The sequence below is a fragment of the Papaver somniferum genome, unplaced genomic scaffold, assembly GCF_003573695.1.
Source record: "Papaver somniferum cultivar HN1 unplaced genomic scaffold, ASM357369v1 unplaced-scaffold_118, whole genome shotgun sequence".
Lineage (NCBI taxonomy): Eukaryota > Viridiplantae > Streptophyta > Magnoliopsida > Ranunculales > Papaveraceae > Papaver > Papaver somniferum.
In genome coordinates this window covers 3,549,785-3,568,715 of record NW_020620825.1, presented here as the reverse complement: position 1 = coordinate 3,568,715, position 18,931 = coordinate 3,549,785, and the positions used below count along the sequence as shown (strand labels likewise).

General features: G+C 37.8%; 1 protein-coding gene across 2 annotated transcripts; it reads right to left on the bottom strand.

The window, feature by feature from the left end:
- Window positions 1-8,390: 8,390 nt before the first annotated feature.
- LOC113330637 (lysophospholipid acyltransferase LPEAT1-like) lies at window positions 8,391-13,505 on the bottom strand. 2 transcript variants are annotated; one of them, XM_026577458.1, is made up of 9 exons: window positions 12,838-13,505; window positions 11,883-12,002; window positions 11,709-11,746; window positions 11,495-11,559; window positions 10,301-10,369; window positions 9,996-10,129; window positions 9,623-9,763; window positions 9,193-9,256; window positions 8,391-8,748 (listed from the first exon to the last, which is right to left on the bottom strand). In XM_026577458.1, exons 1-9 carry the CDS (start codon window positions 13,348-13,350, stop codon window positions 8,723-8,725), a joined length of 1,170 nt encoding a protein of 389 aa, XP_026433243.1. In that variant the 5' UTR covers window positions 13,351-13,505; the 3' UTR covers window positions 8,391-8,722. The 2 variants fall into 2 exon arrangements, with proteins under 2 accessions (XP_026433243.1, XP_026433242.1); XM_026577457.1 differs by lacking the exon at window positions 8,391-8,748 and having other exon boundaries at window positions 8,866-9,256; window positions 12,838-13,504.
- Window positions 13,506-18,931: the final 5,426 nt, after the last annotated feature.

Genomic DNA, 18,931 nt, shown 5'->3' with positions numbered 1-18,931 from the left:
CCCTCCGTTCCATTTTAAATGATATTTTTAGAGTTTTCATGCAGATTAAGAAATGGAGAGATATAAAGATTTTCCATCTATACCCTTAATAAAAGTCTTCAAGCATTAATTGCTACCAGTGTATTTAAAAATAAACTTATAATTCAAGGAAAAATATAAGGGTATAATTGGTAATTTTATGAAAAAATATAAAAGCTTTCAAGTACGGTGAAACAAAAAAAATAACCCTAAAACAATTTAAAATTGAACCGAGGGAGTAATTGTTAATCCTTGCAGCTGTTGTATCACCTCCCCTTTTTATTTGCATAAACCAGCACCATTTAATTATTTGGTATTCCTTTTTGCTTCATTTTTTGTTTCCAAATTGCAGGGACTAGATAGCGACGGATACCACCATCGGCGGACCAACTCCGACACCGTTTTTAGCAGCTGCATCTTCGAGTTGCACTCAAGGTTCTTGACGAAGTACCCAGCTAAAGAAAGGGAAAATTTTCAACGAAACCTGAAGAACAACTCGATGCTGTGCCGATGAATACGACCCCAAGCTTGCAGTGGTGTTTGATGGAATGCCAAGCAAAAGGACAATGGAGCACGACTGGAGGGGCTTGCACAGTTGTATTTCAACTCGAACTTACAAATCTGATGACAATGATACAAGTTCTGATGCCGATGATCCAAGTGAATCCGACGCTGTTGCTGTTAGAATCAAAGTACGATAATGTTGCTCTGTTCCGATGATGAGAGCCCTGGCCAGCCCGATGATGTTGCACTGGTGGAAATACGAAGCTAAAAGACCAAAATCATCGCCTCAGAGAACAATTATGTCTCCAAGCTCGTCCAACTGCCAAAGCTAAAAAATGATGGAATAGGACGAAGCGTTGAGAATTCGCAGTTCAATTCAAGAGATTACTGCAAGTTTTTCTGTTCATCTTTTCGCAGGTCTGCGACCAACAGCAAGGTATCTTCGGTGATGCAACGATAATAAAGATTCTTCGGTGTAGCTTCAGTCATCGCTCCCACAGTTCAGACGAAAGACCCAGCAATCCAAGTATCAGTTTTGCAGTATCAGAAGTACAAACACAACTACTCAGACCTCCCACCAGTTCAGAACGCAATAAGGCATACATTTTGAACCAGATACAGACCAGCTTAAACAGCTCAATTCGTAGAGAGAGCAGCAGTTCAAGTTGGAGATTGGACCTACATCACAACAAAAGACATACGAAGACCTGTGACGATGATGTCAAGCCTTGCAACGACGATAAGCCAAAGTCTTGCTACGATGATTCAATATCCGGTGGAGATGAACCAAAGTCGTACACACTTTGGTACAAAGTCGATGGTACAATGAGCCAAGGCCCGAAGACGATGACGGTGTAAGGTCCAAAGACGAAGACGATGAGCCAAAGTCTTCTCACGACGATCTAATGTCCAACGACGACGACGATGCACGTTCCCGAACAGAAGCTATTCGACATGAAGGATCAACCGACGTAAGAATCCCAAGGGAAAAAGGAGATCCAGAGGAGCGAAAATCAACGCGGGTACCTGACCACATTGTTTATCCACTAAAAGCTCACCAATAAATGGTTTAACTCGATGTGAAAACGAGATACAGCCACTGCTGACCCACCTTTGTTGCTGCCACAAATAGAAGATCCCAGTTCGAGTGTATAACAACAACACTATGATATGAAGTTTATTGCTGACGATCCCAGAACCCGACATACAAAGTATCTCGTAGTTCAAAACCCGAAGACGGCGTGCCAAAGTCTGAGACGACGAGCTAAAGCCAAGAGATGACGAACCATAATAGATGACACCGCAAGTCTGATGTCGATGAGGAAAAAACCCAAAGCTCAGTTCATCCGGTACCATGTCTGTCGCGATGATTGCTCCCAGTCTGATGCAAAGTTTTGTGACGATGTACCAAAGTCCGAAGACGATGAACTAAAGTATGATGTCTAAGATGTAAAGACAGACGATGATGTCTAGTCACGTGACGATGATGCAGCCCCGCTTCCGATGATACAGCCCCGGTACAAGTTAGAATGCCAAGCTAAGAGAATGAAGCTAAGTTGCAGTCCAGCCTAAGCAATGATTTCCCAAGAAGACTTCCCACCAAAGGGATTATTTGTTATTTTTTATCGGGTCTGTGACTTATGACTGGACGAATTTATCCACCTAAGGCAATTGCGCGAACGAATCGACGTATTACTGAAATGGATGGACATGTAAAGCCTGTTACTGGAAAGAAATTCTTTCATTTTTTATCCTATGATCTTTGCATACATGCCAAAGACCCAAAGAAATCCATGTCCAACACGATGATAGCACCCATTCTCATAAGTGATGACATCTCCAATTCAGTCGAAGGTTGCTGCAAATCTGACGTCGACAAGGGTGGAAAAATCTCAATATAACCTGACGCATAACTGGATGATGTTGCTGTCGAACCGAAATACAAAGACCGATGCCGATGCCGGTGAAGATCTGATCAACTCACAACAACCCGGTGAACCAAATAACCCGACGTAAGAAGTGTCCCGACAATCCGAAGTCTGATAAATGATGAACCGGAGATAGATGACAGTACCATGTACGATGCAGAATCCGATGAAGAGAGTACCAAAGCCTTACAACGAAGGTGCAAAGTAAAAGACGACGATGCTAAGTCCTACGCCAACTATGCAAGCTAGACGACTGTACTAAGGTCCAAAGGCAGACGATCGGACAAACTCCAGTAACGATGACTAAAAGATACAGCGGACCTAGTACGAACAAAGGGCGGAGTCCTTAACTGAGGTTCAAATACATTGACGGTATGGCTACACGATGGGTAATGCGGAAGCTCAGTACCTTTCCTGAACAGCGACGACGTATGGAAATAACCAGAAACGTAGCAATTCAGGAGAGGGTGCACAAATTCCCCAGCTCCAGTACAAGAAATGGCACATAAAGCTCAGTCCTGTGACGACGAGCCAAAGTTTACTACGACGATGTTACCCCAATCCTCCACTACGCCAATACTATTTCAATCCCCAGTTCCGAAGACGCGAACTCATACGAAGACAATGACTAAGTCCGATGAGGCACCAATATAAAGCTGATATGAGAAAGGAAGATTCAAAGAACGATGTATGGAGCAGCGAGGACAAGTTACTGACATTGATGTCCTCCCGCACTGAGACGCTGCAGATCATTGTCCTTACAACGGACAACCCGGTACCGATGCTACAGATCTTCCGGCTCCCAATGCCAACGCTGCGGCCATGCTGCTACCTGTTTCTGCTGCATGCTGTTATCAACCACTACCCAAGGAAGAAGCCAAAGTACCAATAGAGAAGCATACCAGGGGCAATCCCGATTCTAAAGCATCAATAAAGAGCCAACGAAGCTCAAACATTAGTACAGAGCATAATCAACAATGGGGTTCACTTATCAGCAGCGCAATTTAAGGGAAGATGCAACAGTTTAGTCCGAAGCAGAAGCAGCAGCAAAGGCATACCGCGAAACTCATTCAATGTACCCGCAGATTTTACAAGAACAATTACTTTTGCTTCCACGAGCTTCCGCAATCAGCCTCTGAAACCAAAAGGGGGCATGCATACATCACACACAATTACAGAGTTTCCAAACACTTTACCCCCTTTCATTTCAATAGTAATTTTTAACTACAGAAAATCGCATTCACTTTTAAAAATTGCATAAAATTTTATGTACACATACATTTCTTCAATACTTCTAAATTACAGAAAACTGCATACATTTTTTGTAAATAACACGTACATTTCCGAAGAATTTCGTAGTTTCATTTCGTACATTTCTCAATAATGTATATATTCCCAAAAATTGCATACATTTTTGATGTTTTGTTGGTTGGTTGGTTAATTGGTCACGTTTTATTCATGAAATGGGTTGGATTGGTATTATTCTGGTACGGAAAAATAATTCTATTAGATCGAATAAGTACCTTGTGTCAGAATTGAGAAATTCTACCACGGAGGACCTGGGCAAGCACCAATGGACTCATATCACCATACTGGGGAAAACATCTACGTGTAGTCTCTCCGGACTCCCCCGTAAGCATCTATGAGTGTATGACCGGGGGAAGGCATCCAACAGAAAGAGATGTCCATCATATATAAACTTTAGACCCCACCGTTCGGTAATCTCCTGGCTCGGGATTGATCAACGGGGTGACAGGTCCCAAACATAGCACAAGGTAATCCCTTCGTAATGCTATGGTCTCAAAAACTTTAGACCCCACCGTTCGGTAATCTCCTGGTCCGGAGTTGGCCAAAGGGGTGACAGGTCCCAAACATAGCACAAGGCAATCCTTTCGTGACACTATGGTCTCAAACACTCACCGTGCTTAGCGATAACGAATTCATAAATCTGCACAACGCAGGGGCAAGAGCAAACACTTCACGAGTTTGTTACTTAAAATGAAACATACATATTTTATTTCGGCAATGTTATTTGGCTCTCTAATCTCCATCTCCCTATTCTCCTCCCTACAATCTAAATCCCACATTATGGGAATGGTGAACCCCACCTGAACCTGAATGCGAATCTCAATATAGATGTGGGGCTTAAATTATAGAGAGATGAATAGGAACTTAGGGAGGTGGAGAATAGGGAGCCAACTAGCATTTCCCATTTTATATTGGTTTAATAATATTCTTTACAAATTCATTTTACTACTGCTTATACAATACAGGGAGTATTTATTTAAGAATGCCATACATTTATACTTTTGAGACGTAGGAAGGCAACAAACCCCAGCAAACCGAGAAGATCAATAGGCTACCGACGCTAGTACATACTTATGGACGAAGAAAAAATTATCATGTGCTCAAAATTTCAACTACCACCGATGATGACATTGGGTCTCAAACGAACCTTCCATCCCTTCCTATGCAGGTTTACAACTGAATTGGTCGTCTATAAGGACATGCAAATCAGTAGATCCTATCAAAAAGAGCATGATGCATGTAAAGTTTGCTGCCGACGAGGAAGTAAATCAGCTGCATGCCTATCGTTACATACGTGCTGTCGGGAAGATGCTATGTACATGTTATTATTACTACTGCTCAACTGGTATTACAGAGTACCCTCATCTCAGAGCCGGCATGGAGCAAGCATACAACCCGAGCACGAGAAAGGATTTTCTGCCCGCTGCTGATTCCGCGCCAGCAGCTGTTTCCACCTATTGATATGTTCCGTTGCTGCTGCTTCACAACCAGACATAGACGCCGAATGTAAGGTTCCATCGTTGCCGCTTCACGACAAGACCGATGCTAGAAACCGTTCAAACAAGATGGTAGTCCAGCAATGCAGACTCATGGACAATTACGACCACGGAGCACTACTCTCAACTTGGGGCAGGAAGCAGACTCATGAACCCTGAACGGACGAGCAATCATCGATGGAAGCAGAAGCAATCCAAATATCACCGGCACGCCGAATGTAAGGTTCCATTGTGCTAGCTAGACCGGCACGACAGTCTACAGTGCACTCACACCAAGGTGCGTAGAAGATTATTCCCTCACTAACCGCAACAGACTAGAGCAAAAGCCATGAGTAAACGACTCAAATCCCTGGGAGGTTAACAACCAAGATGATTACCAAAATAAACAAAGTTCACCATTGTTCCCTGGAAGCTTCGGAGTGCTGTTGATCATACCCGCGCTAATGCCACCCACCTGATGCTCGAATGACGTGGATATTCACTGCCGATGCTGCAACCAAGATTTAGTCGAGGAATACCGAACGTAGCTGTTACCAACCACGGGAGTTGTCAACCATTATTGCTACTCAGTTGATTACCCCAATGTAAGATTCACTTTCACCATGGAGCACGCAAGTGGCAGTCTTACATAACCAATGAAAATAGCCACGTGGACGCTGGGACCGACGGAGACTCGAGGGCCATCATCGTAACCAAAAGACAAATCAAAGAAGCAACGGCACGCTGACTCCTGGTGTTTCCTTGTACCCAAAGATGCTGTATACTCTGTGTCGACAAAGTCTTCCGGCAGTTGTGAGAATGGGACGTTATTATGGCGGAAAATTCTTGTGGCGTACCAAAGCTGCTAGCAGATGCTGTGGAGTCCTTTCAACCCGGAGCAAAGCATGGGGAAAGCAGACAACAAACATCGACGGAATCAAGTTGGCGCGTACCTGAAAATCTTGTTGCAACTGTAACAATAAAACACTCAAAGAAAGATGTTATAAGTAAAATTTTCTGAAAGCTAAATAAACACTCAAATGGACAGCAAACAGAGAACAGAGTCACGTGTTCAACACGCTGTCCTTAACACAATAGTTGACCGGTACGCCTCAAGAATGAGTGATGAAGTACCTTCGACTTGGGTGATGAAGATCATTCAAGTCGGTGAAGAATAGGTTGAAGAACCTTCACCCACTTTGATAACGATGCATATCAGACCAAGTTCGTCCACAAAGAGCGCAAAAGCCTTTCGACCAAGAGCAGATGAAGTATCTTCGACTTGGGTGATGAAGATCATTCAAGTCGGTGAAGAATAGGTTGAAGAATCTTCGCCTACTTTGATATCGATGCAGATCAGACCAAGTTCGCCCAGAAAGAATGCAAAAGCTTCCCGACAGAGCAAATGGAGGAAACAACAACCAATGGAATGACAAACCAGGTGGAAGTGATTGTTCTCAAGGATCGTTCACCAACATCCCTCAAGAAAAGGGACAAATTGTATACACCATAAAACACCTTGACACGTGGAGGGAGATTAGAAACTGGAGCAAGGTAATAATAAAGCAACGCAACACACTACATCAATTCTAAGAGTGCTTAGAAACTAAGCTAATGTCATTTTTGTAATAAAACAAGTATCCTTTTTCCCTACAAAAAGAGAGAAGATAAGAAGGAAATGGGGACAGATTTTTGGTTGGCTGAGAAGGGGAGTAAGAAATCCACTACCTCTGAAGAGAGGAATAATAGCTGGATTGGTTTGCCACCTTCGTTCCACCTTCGTTACTAAAAACCTCCACTGAACTCCATCTCTAATGAAGCTACAGGACCTCTGTAATCAAACCCTAACTTAATAAAGTTGTTACTATCATTATCCCGTGGATGTAGGCATAGCCGAACTACGTAAATCACTTGTGTTTATGTCTTCTTACATTCCTGCACTTTATATCTTGTTTGTTATTCTCTAATTACTTCTTATTTTTCATATTGCTATATCATTTTGATCAATTGACTGTGACACTAGAAAAATGGTGTTCGCAGATATATTCTTCTCATAGACGATCCTTGAATTTATCTTGTAACATTCTTTTCTAGCCATATCGAAATGAGGTATACAAGGGAGCTTCGGAGAACTTTCTCGATCTATTTCGACCTAAAAAATGTATGCACATAATTTCAGAATCTTGTGAAAGACCTAAAACACCAAGGTTGTGAAATCGTGAATCGCAGAGTGAATCGTTTTTTAATTTTGAGAATCGAATCGTATGTTAAAGCACGAATCGTAGATTCACGGTTGATTATTGAATCGTATATTTTCTCGTAAATATTATTGAATTATGTGGAGTATACGACAAAGATCAATATCTTTGCCTAGTTGTGGTCTCTGGTTCTTAAATATATAGTAATAAAGCTCTCTAAACAATCAAAAACCCAAGCTAGAACACTGTTTGTAGGCCACTCAACAACACAGGAGATTGTGAGTTCGACCCTCGTCTCCCTGAATCGTAGGATTTTAAAAACCATGTAAAACACTACGAAATAGTTGGAAAGCAAAAGACGTGTCTCTCGATCAAAGAGACGAGGATGTGGTTGTGGATTTTAGTAGTGGCGGGGAGTATGGGGACGAAAGATTTTAACTTTTCTTGTAGCAAGAAACGATTAGATTTTTTCTTTAACCATCGTGAAGGACTAGGATTCCTCCCAATTCACAGGACCTAGATCTGTACTCTGATTGGATCCCCTCCCTCCCATTAAGGGGAGAACGAATTTTGTTTTTGTTGTCAGTTTCAATATTTATTTATTTATTTAAGCAATTCATTTTGGTCCTGCACATAATTGAGTGTCATGCACATGCATCCACATGTATAACTGAGTAGCAGTATCAATGTTCCTTGAAGAGCACACGCATCTTTAGTTTTAGGTATTCAGATAAATGAATGACACGGTTCAAGCAGAGTCGGCACAAGAACTCCGCTAGCTTACATCAACTTTGTGGGTACATAAACCAATTGGTAGTTTTTGATCTCATTGAAAGTTGCATAGTATCAGTTGTAAAATCGTACTAAAAGAAAAGATTGTATCCACTTTTTAAGGCGTTCAAAAAGGCAGCCTGTCGACTCCATCCCATATTTTATAAACTAAGGAAATTTGCAGGGGAAGAAAAAAAAAATGGGTATTATTTACTATTGCAACAAAAATGCTGACACATGAATACAGAAAGATAGAAAGAAACAAAGATGCACAACCTTTTATTCTATTTTTTTTCTTCCCATTCTTTAATATTTTGGTTTGGCAAACAGGCTAAGCCATTAAGTTATGATTCCGTTGAGTTGTATCAACACTAATGCCATTACCAACTACGTGAGCTAGGCATTCTAAAAAGCCTAGAAGACAAAATGTGCTCATTATCCACGGAAACAAGGATTGCTTTTCCTAACAAAATTTTCCCTTTGAACTCTGAGTGACTTGATCAAACAGATTTACAGGGGTTCAAATCTGGCTTTGACGAAGAAAACCTGCACGACATGAATACAGATTCTTCAGTGTTTACAGAGATGACGATTTTTTTTCCTACGGGGTCTTTTGGGTGTGGAAGTAGTCTGCAGAGTAGATTATTCTCCCCATTCATGATATGTAACTAAACATGAAAATCGATTTTGAGTAAGTGTTTATTCAATAAAACCATGCAAAGAAAAAGTCTAGAAACTACTAATCACCTTCTTTTATAGACGAAGGGATCAAGGGTCAGTAAAACTATCAGAATATACAACCCCAATAGTAACAACCCGTGTCTCTTGGAGTTCATGGGGTTAACAGATACACAGTCAAACTCTACAAAGTTGGTTCCTAAAACACATATAACCAAGCAAACCCAGTTTGAAGTTTAAATGACTTGGGAGCAAGGCCATTTATCTATCAATCATCTTTATGATGTAAAACACTAGGTTTGTTATTATTACCATTGAGCGCAGCATGATAAACTCGCTTCTCAGCCAACCCAATATCTGCGAGGGTTAATTTACCCTGAAAGCAAGCAAAAAGTAGATTTGGTATAAGATCAAGTCATAGGAAATAACACATACTAATTTTCTGAGTTACGAGTGATAGTGCTTTCTATTGTGAGGTGTAACTTGGAAATTAGTGCATCAAACAGGAACTTGTTAGTTTCACAAAGATTTGGCACGATCTAAGATACCCACATCACAGTGGGTATGAATATGACCCAGTTTAATATTAGTATATTTCAATTGAAAGAAAACCACTAAGGTTCGGGTTTTGCATCAGCACAAGAAGATGAGAATCCAGATACTCCGGTTCAAGGGGCGCTGAATGTTTCACAAAGAATCTCCCTCTAATGAGTAAATAAACATGACGAGAGAAATCACACACCTCGGTAGCCAGTAACTTTCGAACATTACTAGCGTAAAGTTTTGGATCCTCCTTTTCTTGCTCTGAAGGATGATATATAGGCAAGCGAACCACTTCAATGTGATTGACAAACTGACAGAGGAGCAAAACAATATGGCGAACCTGCAAACAAGCATAAACTTGGAACATGACGGAAATGAAACAGAAAAACAGTGTGCTGTCCTACTAACGTATTCAAAGAATGAACTAATAATTCAAGACCAGGTGACAATAGGAAAGTATGCGTTAACAGTCTTACTCCAGGAATGTCAGGAGTACAAAACCCATATGCTCTTAAAATTGATGTTCGCAAGTAAAGATTTGCTTATCAAAGCCCCTTCCAGGTGGTACTCACCCCAGATATGGTATCCCATGCTGGACTAAATCTTTGGTATGGATATCTTAAAATTACTGGAAGCACTGGCGCTTTAGCTATAAATGCACCTGTCTTGAATGGAAGGAGAAAATCACCATTTGTGGTCGTGCCCTCTGTAATCAACAAAAGAACAGTCACGCCAAAGGTAAAGTTTATTCAGGCACTAACATTAGCAAACCCTCAATTATAGAAATGACAGTAGCTATACCAAGTGATAGTGTAGGCATCCTAAAGAGGGAATTCTTGGAACACATCAACCAAGACTAAGTTAAGGGAGTGATAACCTGGAAAAAGCAGCATCAGTGGAGCATGTTCATTCTGATGGGCTTCTACGATTCTATCCGTCACAACCCCTACGAGCAACGACAATGGTTAAGTTTGAAATTACAATTCATCAGTATAGCATCCGTATAATCAACAGAAGAAAAATTTTTTTCAGACCCTCTATGAAAGAAAACAAGAAAAAAGAGACTTTTTGATAGTTCACGGCTTCATGCTAAAGAAACAAGATGTTGAAGTGCATAGGCACTAAAAAGTTCTTCTTTTATGTGGATTTTAATCACATCTGGTGAAACAAATACTTCAAGCTACAGGAAAGAGAAGTATTTACTTGCCTAAACATTCTTATTTCTTTGGATTGCACTCCTACTATCTTTTTGAAACATTCTAATAGGGTTACAATAAAAAATTAGATATACAGGAGTATATTTTCTTATATCACAGAAAACCTGTACTATCCTGCTTTGGAATTCGAAAAAATATTATATATATTTGAAACCTTTTAACAGCAGTCAAGCTAAAGAAAAAGATGATACAAGTGCTTTAAAGTTTAATCACAAAAAACGCTCTTCTTTCTTTGTGATTATGACTAATATTTAATCACAGTGTTTATAGAGACAGTTTCAGTTGGCAAGATGAGGCGTCCCCTCGCTCTGCTAAAGCAAAAGAATAGGTCAATATATTATACATTATTCTGTATGTTATAGAAGATTAACAAGTTATCAATTTAGTCTCTGTCAAACATACTCACTGCCTTGATAATACAATGCCCGCTTAATTTGTCATTCACAGCTACAGTAACATCCTTTATCACTTTTTTAATCTTCACTTCAGTCTTCACACTAGTACATCAATAAATGTGCATCTAGAATCTAGGGTTTAACTGGAGAATGATCTTAAGGACTCTCAGATGTCTATGAACGCCCTTCGGAGTTAAAGAGATTTTTGTTTATTCTAGAAACTCTATATACCATAATGTTTATTGACTTGATTCTTCTAGCAATTTTGTTTTAGCAATGTGAGGTGACACCTTGCCATTTTCCTTTAAAATTTAACTGCAAATCCACTTTGGAGAGGTTGCTCCTCCGTCAACTATTAAGTTTTACGAATTGCAGATCATTAAAATTTAATATCACCTGTCATAATCTACACCAAACAACAATTCAAAAGGCAAAAAAATATGTCAAAAAGAAACGTACCAGCTACACCCTTAAATTCGGCAGATTTTGACTCCCGCTGAACATAAACACAGCCAAGGCACTTGCTGTTGTACATACGCATTAAAACACATAAGGGTTGTCCACAAAGTTAAAAAATTAATAATCAATGTAACTGAGAAGGAAATCCAGTAGCAAGATAGTACTAGCATGTGAACATTAAAATCTCCTAACTGTTCTGTAAATGTGAACAAACCTTATGAGGCCGACAAGAGGGAGTTTAGCTACTGATCTCTTCAGCAAGAGGAAAAGGAAAGAAGTGCATAAACATGTCAGTCCCAAAACAGAACAAAGTGGAAGTGGGAAAAGAAACTCAAACAAGTTTCTACACCTGACTCAAACAATAAACAATTTCTACTTCAAAACCCACCTTTGCAACAAAGCTAGGGAAGGATGAAGACATGTGATACAAAATGTCCAAGTAAGATACGTGGTTAGATATGATTGCTCCGGGTCTTTCAGATTCTTCTGATGGCCCTTTCGTTTGATCCTAATAGAAATGGAGGAAGAAAAAATCAGAGAATATTTATCATTAAAACCGTGAATGACTGATATAAATATAAGGAGTGCTATTTAGCACACATATTGAAAAACTAGTCCTTCCAGCGGGGCAACAATCAAATGATTGAAACACCATATTATTTTCATTGCCTAAACACTGATAAAAGCATTATCGTCCATGTTTCATGAACTGTTAAGTACACTTGCATCAAAAGTGATTGCAAAGAATCAAGTACCAGACATACAGTTTACTTCTAACCCACAGTTCAATGATTCAATAATTATTAAAACTTGGTATTCAATAATTCTCTAGAGCAGCATAAAAATGGGTCAAAACCAACAAATTGTTAAAACCAGTTGAATATGAAAATTCCAAACCAGATGGTCTGTTTCTCCACATAGGCGGTCAAAGTTAGCATCATGTTGATCTCAACATAGCCTTGAGAGTAGATTTTAAGGTTTCCCCTGATTTGTTTGGTTATATTATCATACGAGAAGGCTACAAGAGCTCACTGTTGTTAGGGGGGATTTCAGAAGTCCTGCTATTATACATTTGGTTTAAATGTTACATCTAGTTTAGTTGATCACTTTCTAGTAGATTCACTAGTGTTTCATGATTTACTAAGACATTTCGTCTAACAATAGCTGGGAACAGCCCAGTTGGACATGGGGATGACTCTAGTAGTTAATTTTAAGTTAGTAGTTCCAGTCCTAGCAGTGACCTTTCCATAGAATTACTCGACTCTACTTGGGATGATAGAAGTAAACCCTAATCTCAAAAAATAACAGTAATAAGCTTAAATAAAAAGCAAAACAAATTATACCTCGTTCGCCAATTTCTCGACATAAGTTTCAGTGATCCAATAAAATCCATTAGTAAACAGGATAGCCCTTGAACAAAATCTCCCAAAAGCAACAATAACATTCCTTCTCCACCCAATTAAATGAGCATAATCTTCTTGTCCATCTTCTCCCTCTTCTCTATTAGGAGCAGAGAAAAGAGTACATAATCGACAAACTAAATAATAAAAAGTCAGAATCGCAACCGTAACGATTAATCGAATCGGTAATAATGTAATCATAGCTAGTCCAAGTAAGATTTTCTCTTTCAATGATATTTCGCCTAAACCCATAGTTCCATATACATCATTACGTACATAAGCTGCAAATTTCTTCTCAAGTTCTTGTATATCTTTCTCAGTATATGAAATATTATTATCAGAATCACCAGCCTCTGATTTTTGTAGTAATGGTTGATTATCTTTTTCTTTCCCTTCTTCCCTTTGGCTATTTTGACTTTTATTCAGATTGGTGATATCCTTTAGTTCTGCTTCCATCTTGAAAAAAAAAAGGCACTCGAGAATTTTAGAAATCCCTAATTTTGGTCTGTTTGGACCATGACAAGAAAAAACTAGTTTATCAACTATTCTTACTTGAAGAAGAAAAAGAGAATCTTAGATGAGATCTGTGAGTCACGTTCGAGCTATTTATTACAAAAATTCAGAATCTGTTTTAATCTGAAAGTCAATTAGAGAATTTAAAGTAAAAATCTGTTTTTTTTTTCTTCTCTTTTTTAAGACTTGATTTTGTACGCCTAGTATACTAGATAAAGCTAAACCAACTTCGTCTATCAACTACTAGTCTTTTGATAACCTATGTTGCGTCTATCAACTACTGGTCTTGTGAGATAACCTATGGAGACTCCAAGAAACATGCCCTTACCGTGTCGGACACACGCCACATAATGTATTGTGTGAAAATGGATATTGGACACTTTGAGGATACCAATTGGATACTTCGAGGACATGTCATAAATGATTTATTTTGGTTTGGAAAATCAAAATAAATTAAATGTGACGTTAATTTATTCTTGTTTTAGTCAAATACAAGCATTATTTATGAAATATTTTACCATTATTACATTATTATTAATTTTACTAGTTGCTCAACCGTGCGATGCACGGGTCTGTTTCTTGCTTACGTAACAATTGATGTGAAGTTTATTGTACGACCTTCGGGATGGTGTCATTGGTAACTCAGCCCATAAAGAACACAAATTATCCAAAATACCACTCCACAATAACATATCAGGTTGAAAAAATTGAAACATCTTGGAGTCTAAACCATCCACTAAAAGGAAAATAAACTTCACTTAAGTTGTAGTTCCTAAAAATTCACCAAAACAATTAATAAACTGTAGTTACTAAGAAAAAACGATCTAAGTTACATGATAATTAAGGAATAAAGGAAAATTTTAAATGAGTACTCCAAAGCGCCAAATTTAAGCCAAATCACCTTAATCTTCTATTCGCTATTCTCATTCCTCCATGTCAATGCTTCAAGAATAATACGGTCTGGAATTGGCACGACTGCATTGGCGCATAATGATTTTGGTATATCTATCTGGTAAATCATTCTTTTGGATGATAATAATTTTGGATATTGATGGTCCATTAGCTGTATTTGAAATCCCAATGCACATTGGATTTTCATTCTCATCGAAATCTCCTGATCTCAAGTAGAATCCTACATTGTATAAGCCATGTGCCGAACACGCGTCCATGTGCATCGCGAAGCCAATTTTAACCGGAAATTGATATTTAGTAAGTGGTATTGCATCCCTTGATTTCATCACATGGCACCCTATTAGTACTTCCTCTCTGATTTCATCTCCAATTAGTACTTCTGCAACAATGTATTCTAGGTGGTGCTTAGACCGTGATGGAATATTAATTATTGATCAAAAGTTAATTGCAAAACTTGCAAGCACGGAAATTTTAGTATAACTGCAAAACCAGAACCCAAACATTTACTAAAAGGAAAACGGATAACAAAACCGGAAGTTGGAATCGATGAATCTGTGACTCCGAAAAAATCTACCTAAATGTAGTTCCTAAGAAATCAAGCAATTGTATTCCTAAGAAAAAATAAAAGGAAAACTCTAAATAAGTACCCCCAAGGCACCAAATCTGAACCCAAATCACTTTAACCTTCTGTTCACGATTCTCATTCAGTGCTTGGAGAAAAATATGGTTTATAGATCTGGAATTGTCAGGAATATGTTGACGGACAATAATTTTAGTACATCCATCTGGTAAATCATTCTTTTGATGGCACTAATATTTTATTTTGATTGTCCCTTGGTTGTATTTAAAATGCCAATGTATGTCGGGTAGTCATTCTCATCGAAAAATCTTGATTTCAAGTAGAATCCCGCGTTGCGTAAGCTCTGTGCCCTGCTTCTGTCCATGTGCATTATAAAGGAAATTTTCACCGGAATAATTGGTACTGTATGTCCCTTGATTTCATCATATGTCGCCCTATCACTACTTTCTCCCCAACTGCAGCTCCGGTTAGCACTTTTGCAACGATTTCATGCAAAATAGTTCAATTATAAATCGACCAAAATTGTAATTCAGTCTATTTATAAGTAACGTAACTGGGATCTGGATATCTTTTTTCTTTAATTATATGGTTGGCTTTATTTCCTAGCACTTTTAGGGGCGACACAGAAAGATTTAGGGGTAACTTTTTTATTCCATCCCATTGATGTGGCTATGGGGTGTCCTAGTGGTTAGAAAATACTTATATGTTCTTTTATAATCGGTAGTTTACTATTAGTTTTATCAACCGATTGTGACTGTGTTCTTCTGTTCTATGCTTTGTTTTGAAAAAAAATAATACATAAACTAAATTTGGGGCTTCTATCACAATTGGTGTATAATGAACATCACAAAATTACCGATTGTAAAAGTAGAAAATTTTGAAGTTTCATTTGTTTTGAAAAAATTGAATTTGGGGATAATATCGAAATCTGTAGATAAGAAACATCACGAAACTACCGACTGTAAAAGTAGAAAATTTTGAAATTTCATTGGTTTTTGGGAAAAAAATAAATTTGGGTCTACTATCATCATCACAAAATTACCAATTATAAAAGTAGAAAATTTTGAAATTTTATTAGTTTTGGGGAAAAAATAAATTTGGGCTACTATCACAATCAGAGATAGCGAACATCACGAAATTACCAATTGTACAATCGGTAGATACTAAACACCACGAAACTACCGATCCTGAAAATAGAGAAATTTAAAAATCCATTGGTTTTTGAAAATTTTGAATTTGGGGCTACTACCACAATCGTTAGATAATGAGCATCACGAAACTAACGATTGTACAATCGGTAGATAATAAACATCACGACACTACCGATTGTGAAAATAGAGAAATTCAAAATTCCATTGGTTTTTGAAAAATTTGTATTTGGGGCTACTACAATAATCGGTAGATAATGAACATCCCGAGACTACCGATTGTACAATCGGAAAATAATAAATACCACGAAACTACTGATTGTGAAGATAGAGAAATTCATCAATCCATTAGTTTTTGAAAAAAATGAATTTGGGCCACAATCGGTAGATAAATAAAATCACGAGATTTTCGATTGTGCTTCTCTATCGGAACAAAAGAGTATAATCGGTAGATAAAATATCTTATTATCTACTGATTCTGGTACGTTAGTGGCGCTAAATGCTCTATAATCGTTATTGAACCTTCGAAATTATGTTCTTCACGATGTTTCTCACCTTCTTCTTCATACCCATCCGTTTTTGTTATGGATTTGAGAAAAAATGGTTTTCATCCCACTTCTTCTTCTTCTTCCACTCTAAAACTTAAAACTAAATAACTCAAATAAATTTTCCTATCAATATATACTAAAGATTAACTCCCGATTATACTAATTATCTTCCGATTATAAAGGGTATATTAGCTATTTTGAAAAATCAGAGATAAGGGTGACTTCATTTTAGATTTAGGTGACCCGTTTTTGTCTTATTAATCGCCCCTAATTCTTTTGGGATAGCCCTAAAAATGACAGGTTTTATTTTATGATGAGGATCATGAAAAATTCAAGAGGTGACCACTACATATATGGTAAATATTATTTTCCCATAAAATTAGATATCATTTGATCCTTGGAAACATTAATGATTACTTTAGTTTCACCATATTATAAACATAAACACTTCCACTTGATTTATGTGGGCATAGACTAACTTTGTTTAAAAATACTTCAGAAAAAAAACTACCTCAAACATAAGGGAACCAACTCTTGAGTTTTAGCATCCTGGGAAAATCTTGAGTTTGGCTTCTGTTATTTGTAGAATCTAATAAAAATTGTAGAAATCATGTAATTCTCAAAATTTAGGTTAAACTAAAAGCTTAGACACCTCGTGAATGATGTCTTCTTGTGGTGGTAAAGTGGTTGACCTGCGATCAAAACATGTCTCCTCGAATATTTTCAAGAAATACTGGGTCTTTGTGAAATTAGGAGGCATCTCTTGTGCAATGATGACAACACTCGTATTTTATCGCGAACCTGTGTAACTTACAGATTCCGTACTTTTCTAAGTGCATTGAGTTTCAGGCGTTGTAAACGTCTCACGTGATCAAAGTGTTACCTAACAAATATTTAAGAAAGCCAAGTTCAACTTGTGCAAAAATTTAGATGCATTTGCTACAGATATTGGAGAGCTGAAACTTCTGAGGTGCCTCAACCTTGAAGGCGTACGCATCAAGGTTTCTTGTCTCAACAACTTTCGGCGATGCTTCTGCAGTTCCCATTTCTTAAAATTCTAAAAATATTTAATCTTAAATTATGTATTAAGTGACTGGGTTATGAGTTTTATATAGAAACAGTTGAAGATTTGAAAAATCTATAGTATTCCTCATCTAATAGATGCACAAATACATTTATGTCATCTTGGAAGAATGATTTCATTCATTCCGAGATTTTCGTATTCTTTTTTTTTTTTTTTCCGATATGCCAGGGAGGCTATTAGTTGGCAATCACAACGGAATTGCATGTGTTTGATAGCATTGTTGTAGTAGGGGTTAAAGCTTAGGGACCTCAAACATGCCGGTGAAATGGAAATATGGGACGAACATTCTCTCTGAAAAAAAAGCAGATGCCCGGTGGAGTGGGAAAGATTTTGAACGTGCGAGTTCAAAACTGAATTGGCAGACCCATAACATCGGATTAATAAGATTTGACCTCATCTAACTATGGACTTAACCATGGTTATCTGACCGGATTTTTAGTGAACTGCAACATATTTACCGAGTTTTTCACATATTTTCATATTCCAACCACTTCTTTTATCGACTACTTCCATTTATCTGGCGCCAAGAAAATTTCCTATCTATACGTATCTTATTTGGTTCAAAGCCCAACTTATTTAGTTTAAAACCTAGAATTCTGTTCCATCAAGCTAAGTAAATGATCCCTCATTCAAATAAAACTTGAAAGTACGGAAACTTTAAACTAAGCTTATCGAGACATTCAATAGAAAGAAGGATCCATATCTCTTATGTTTCAACCTTGACGTGAAATGATTTGAACTTGTTTCATCCTGGACATAAGAATAAATAGATATAGGTTATGTTCCTAGTGATGAAGACTATGGAGTGGATAGATTTACTTTTTGATTGCTCGTGTTATGATTTTTAAATGGTTTTAGATTTATCATTTTTAGCTCTGACCTTTTGAGTTCTCTATACACTGTCCTACTAATATAAATGCGTTGACACATATTTCAATATTTCATTGATGAATCATCAGGACACGGTTCATTTTTAGTTCTTACCTTTTGGGTTCTCTATACACCATGCAAAGATGATGATAATGACTTTAGTAATGCTTTCGGCATTGCCGCCATTGACAGATCATAAGAGTTATGCAGAAACTTAGAAAAATATAATCTGAAATTATAGTATGGTTAAGTCCATAGATTGATTTAAGAAGTTGTTAGAAAGTAAATATATTAAAAATCGGGTAAAGATACACGCTTAACAATAAATATCCAGGAAGATAACCATGGTCAAGTCCATAGTTAGATAATACCAGATCTTATT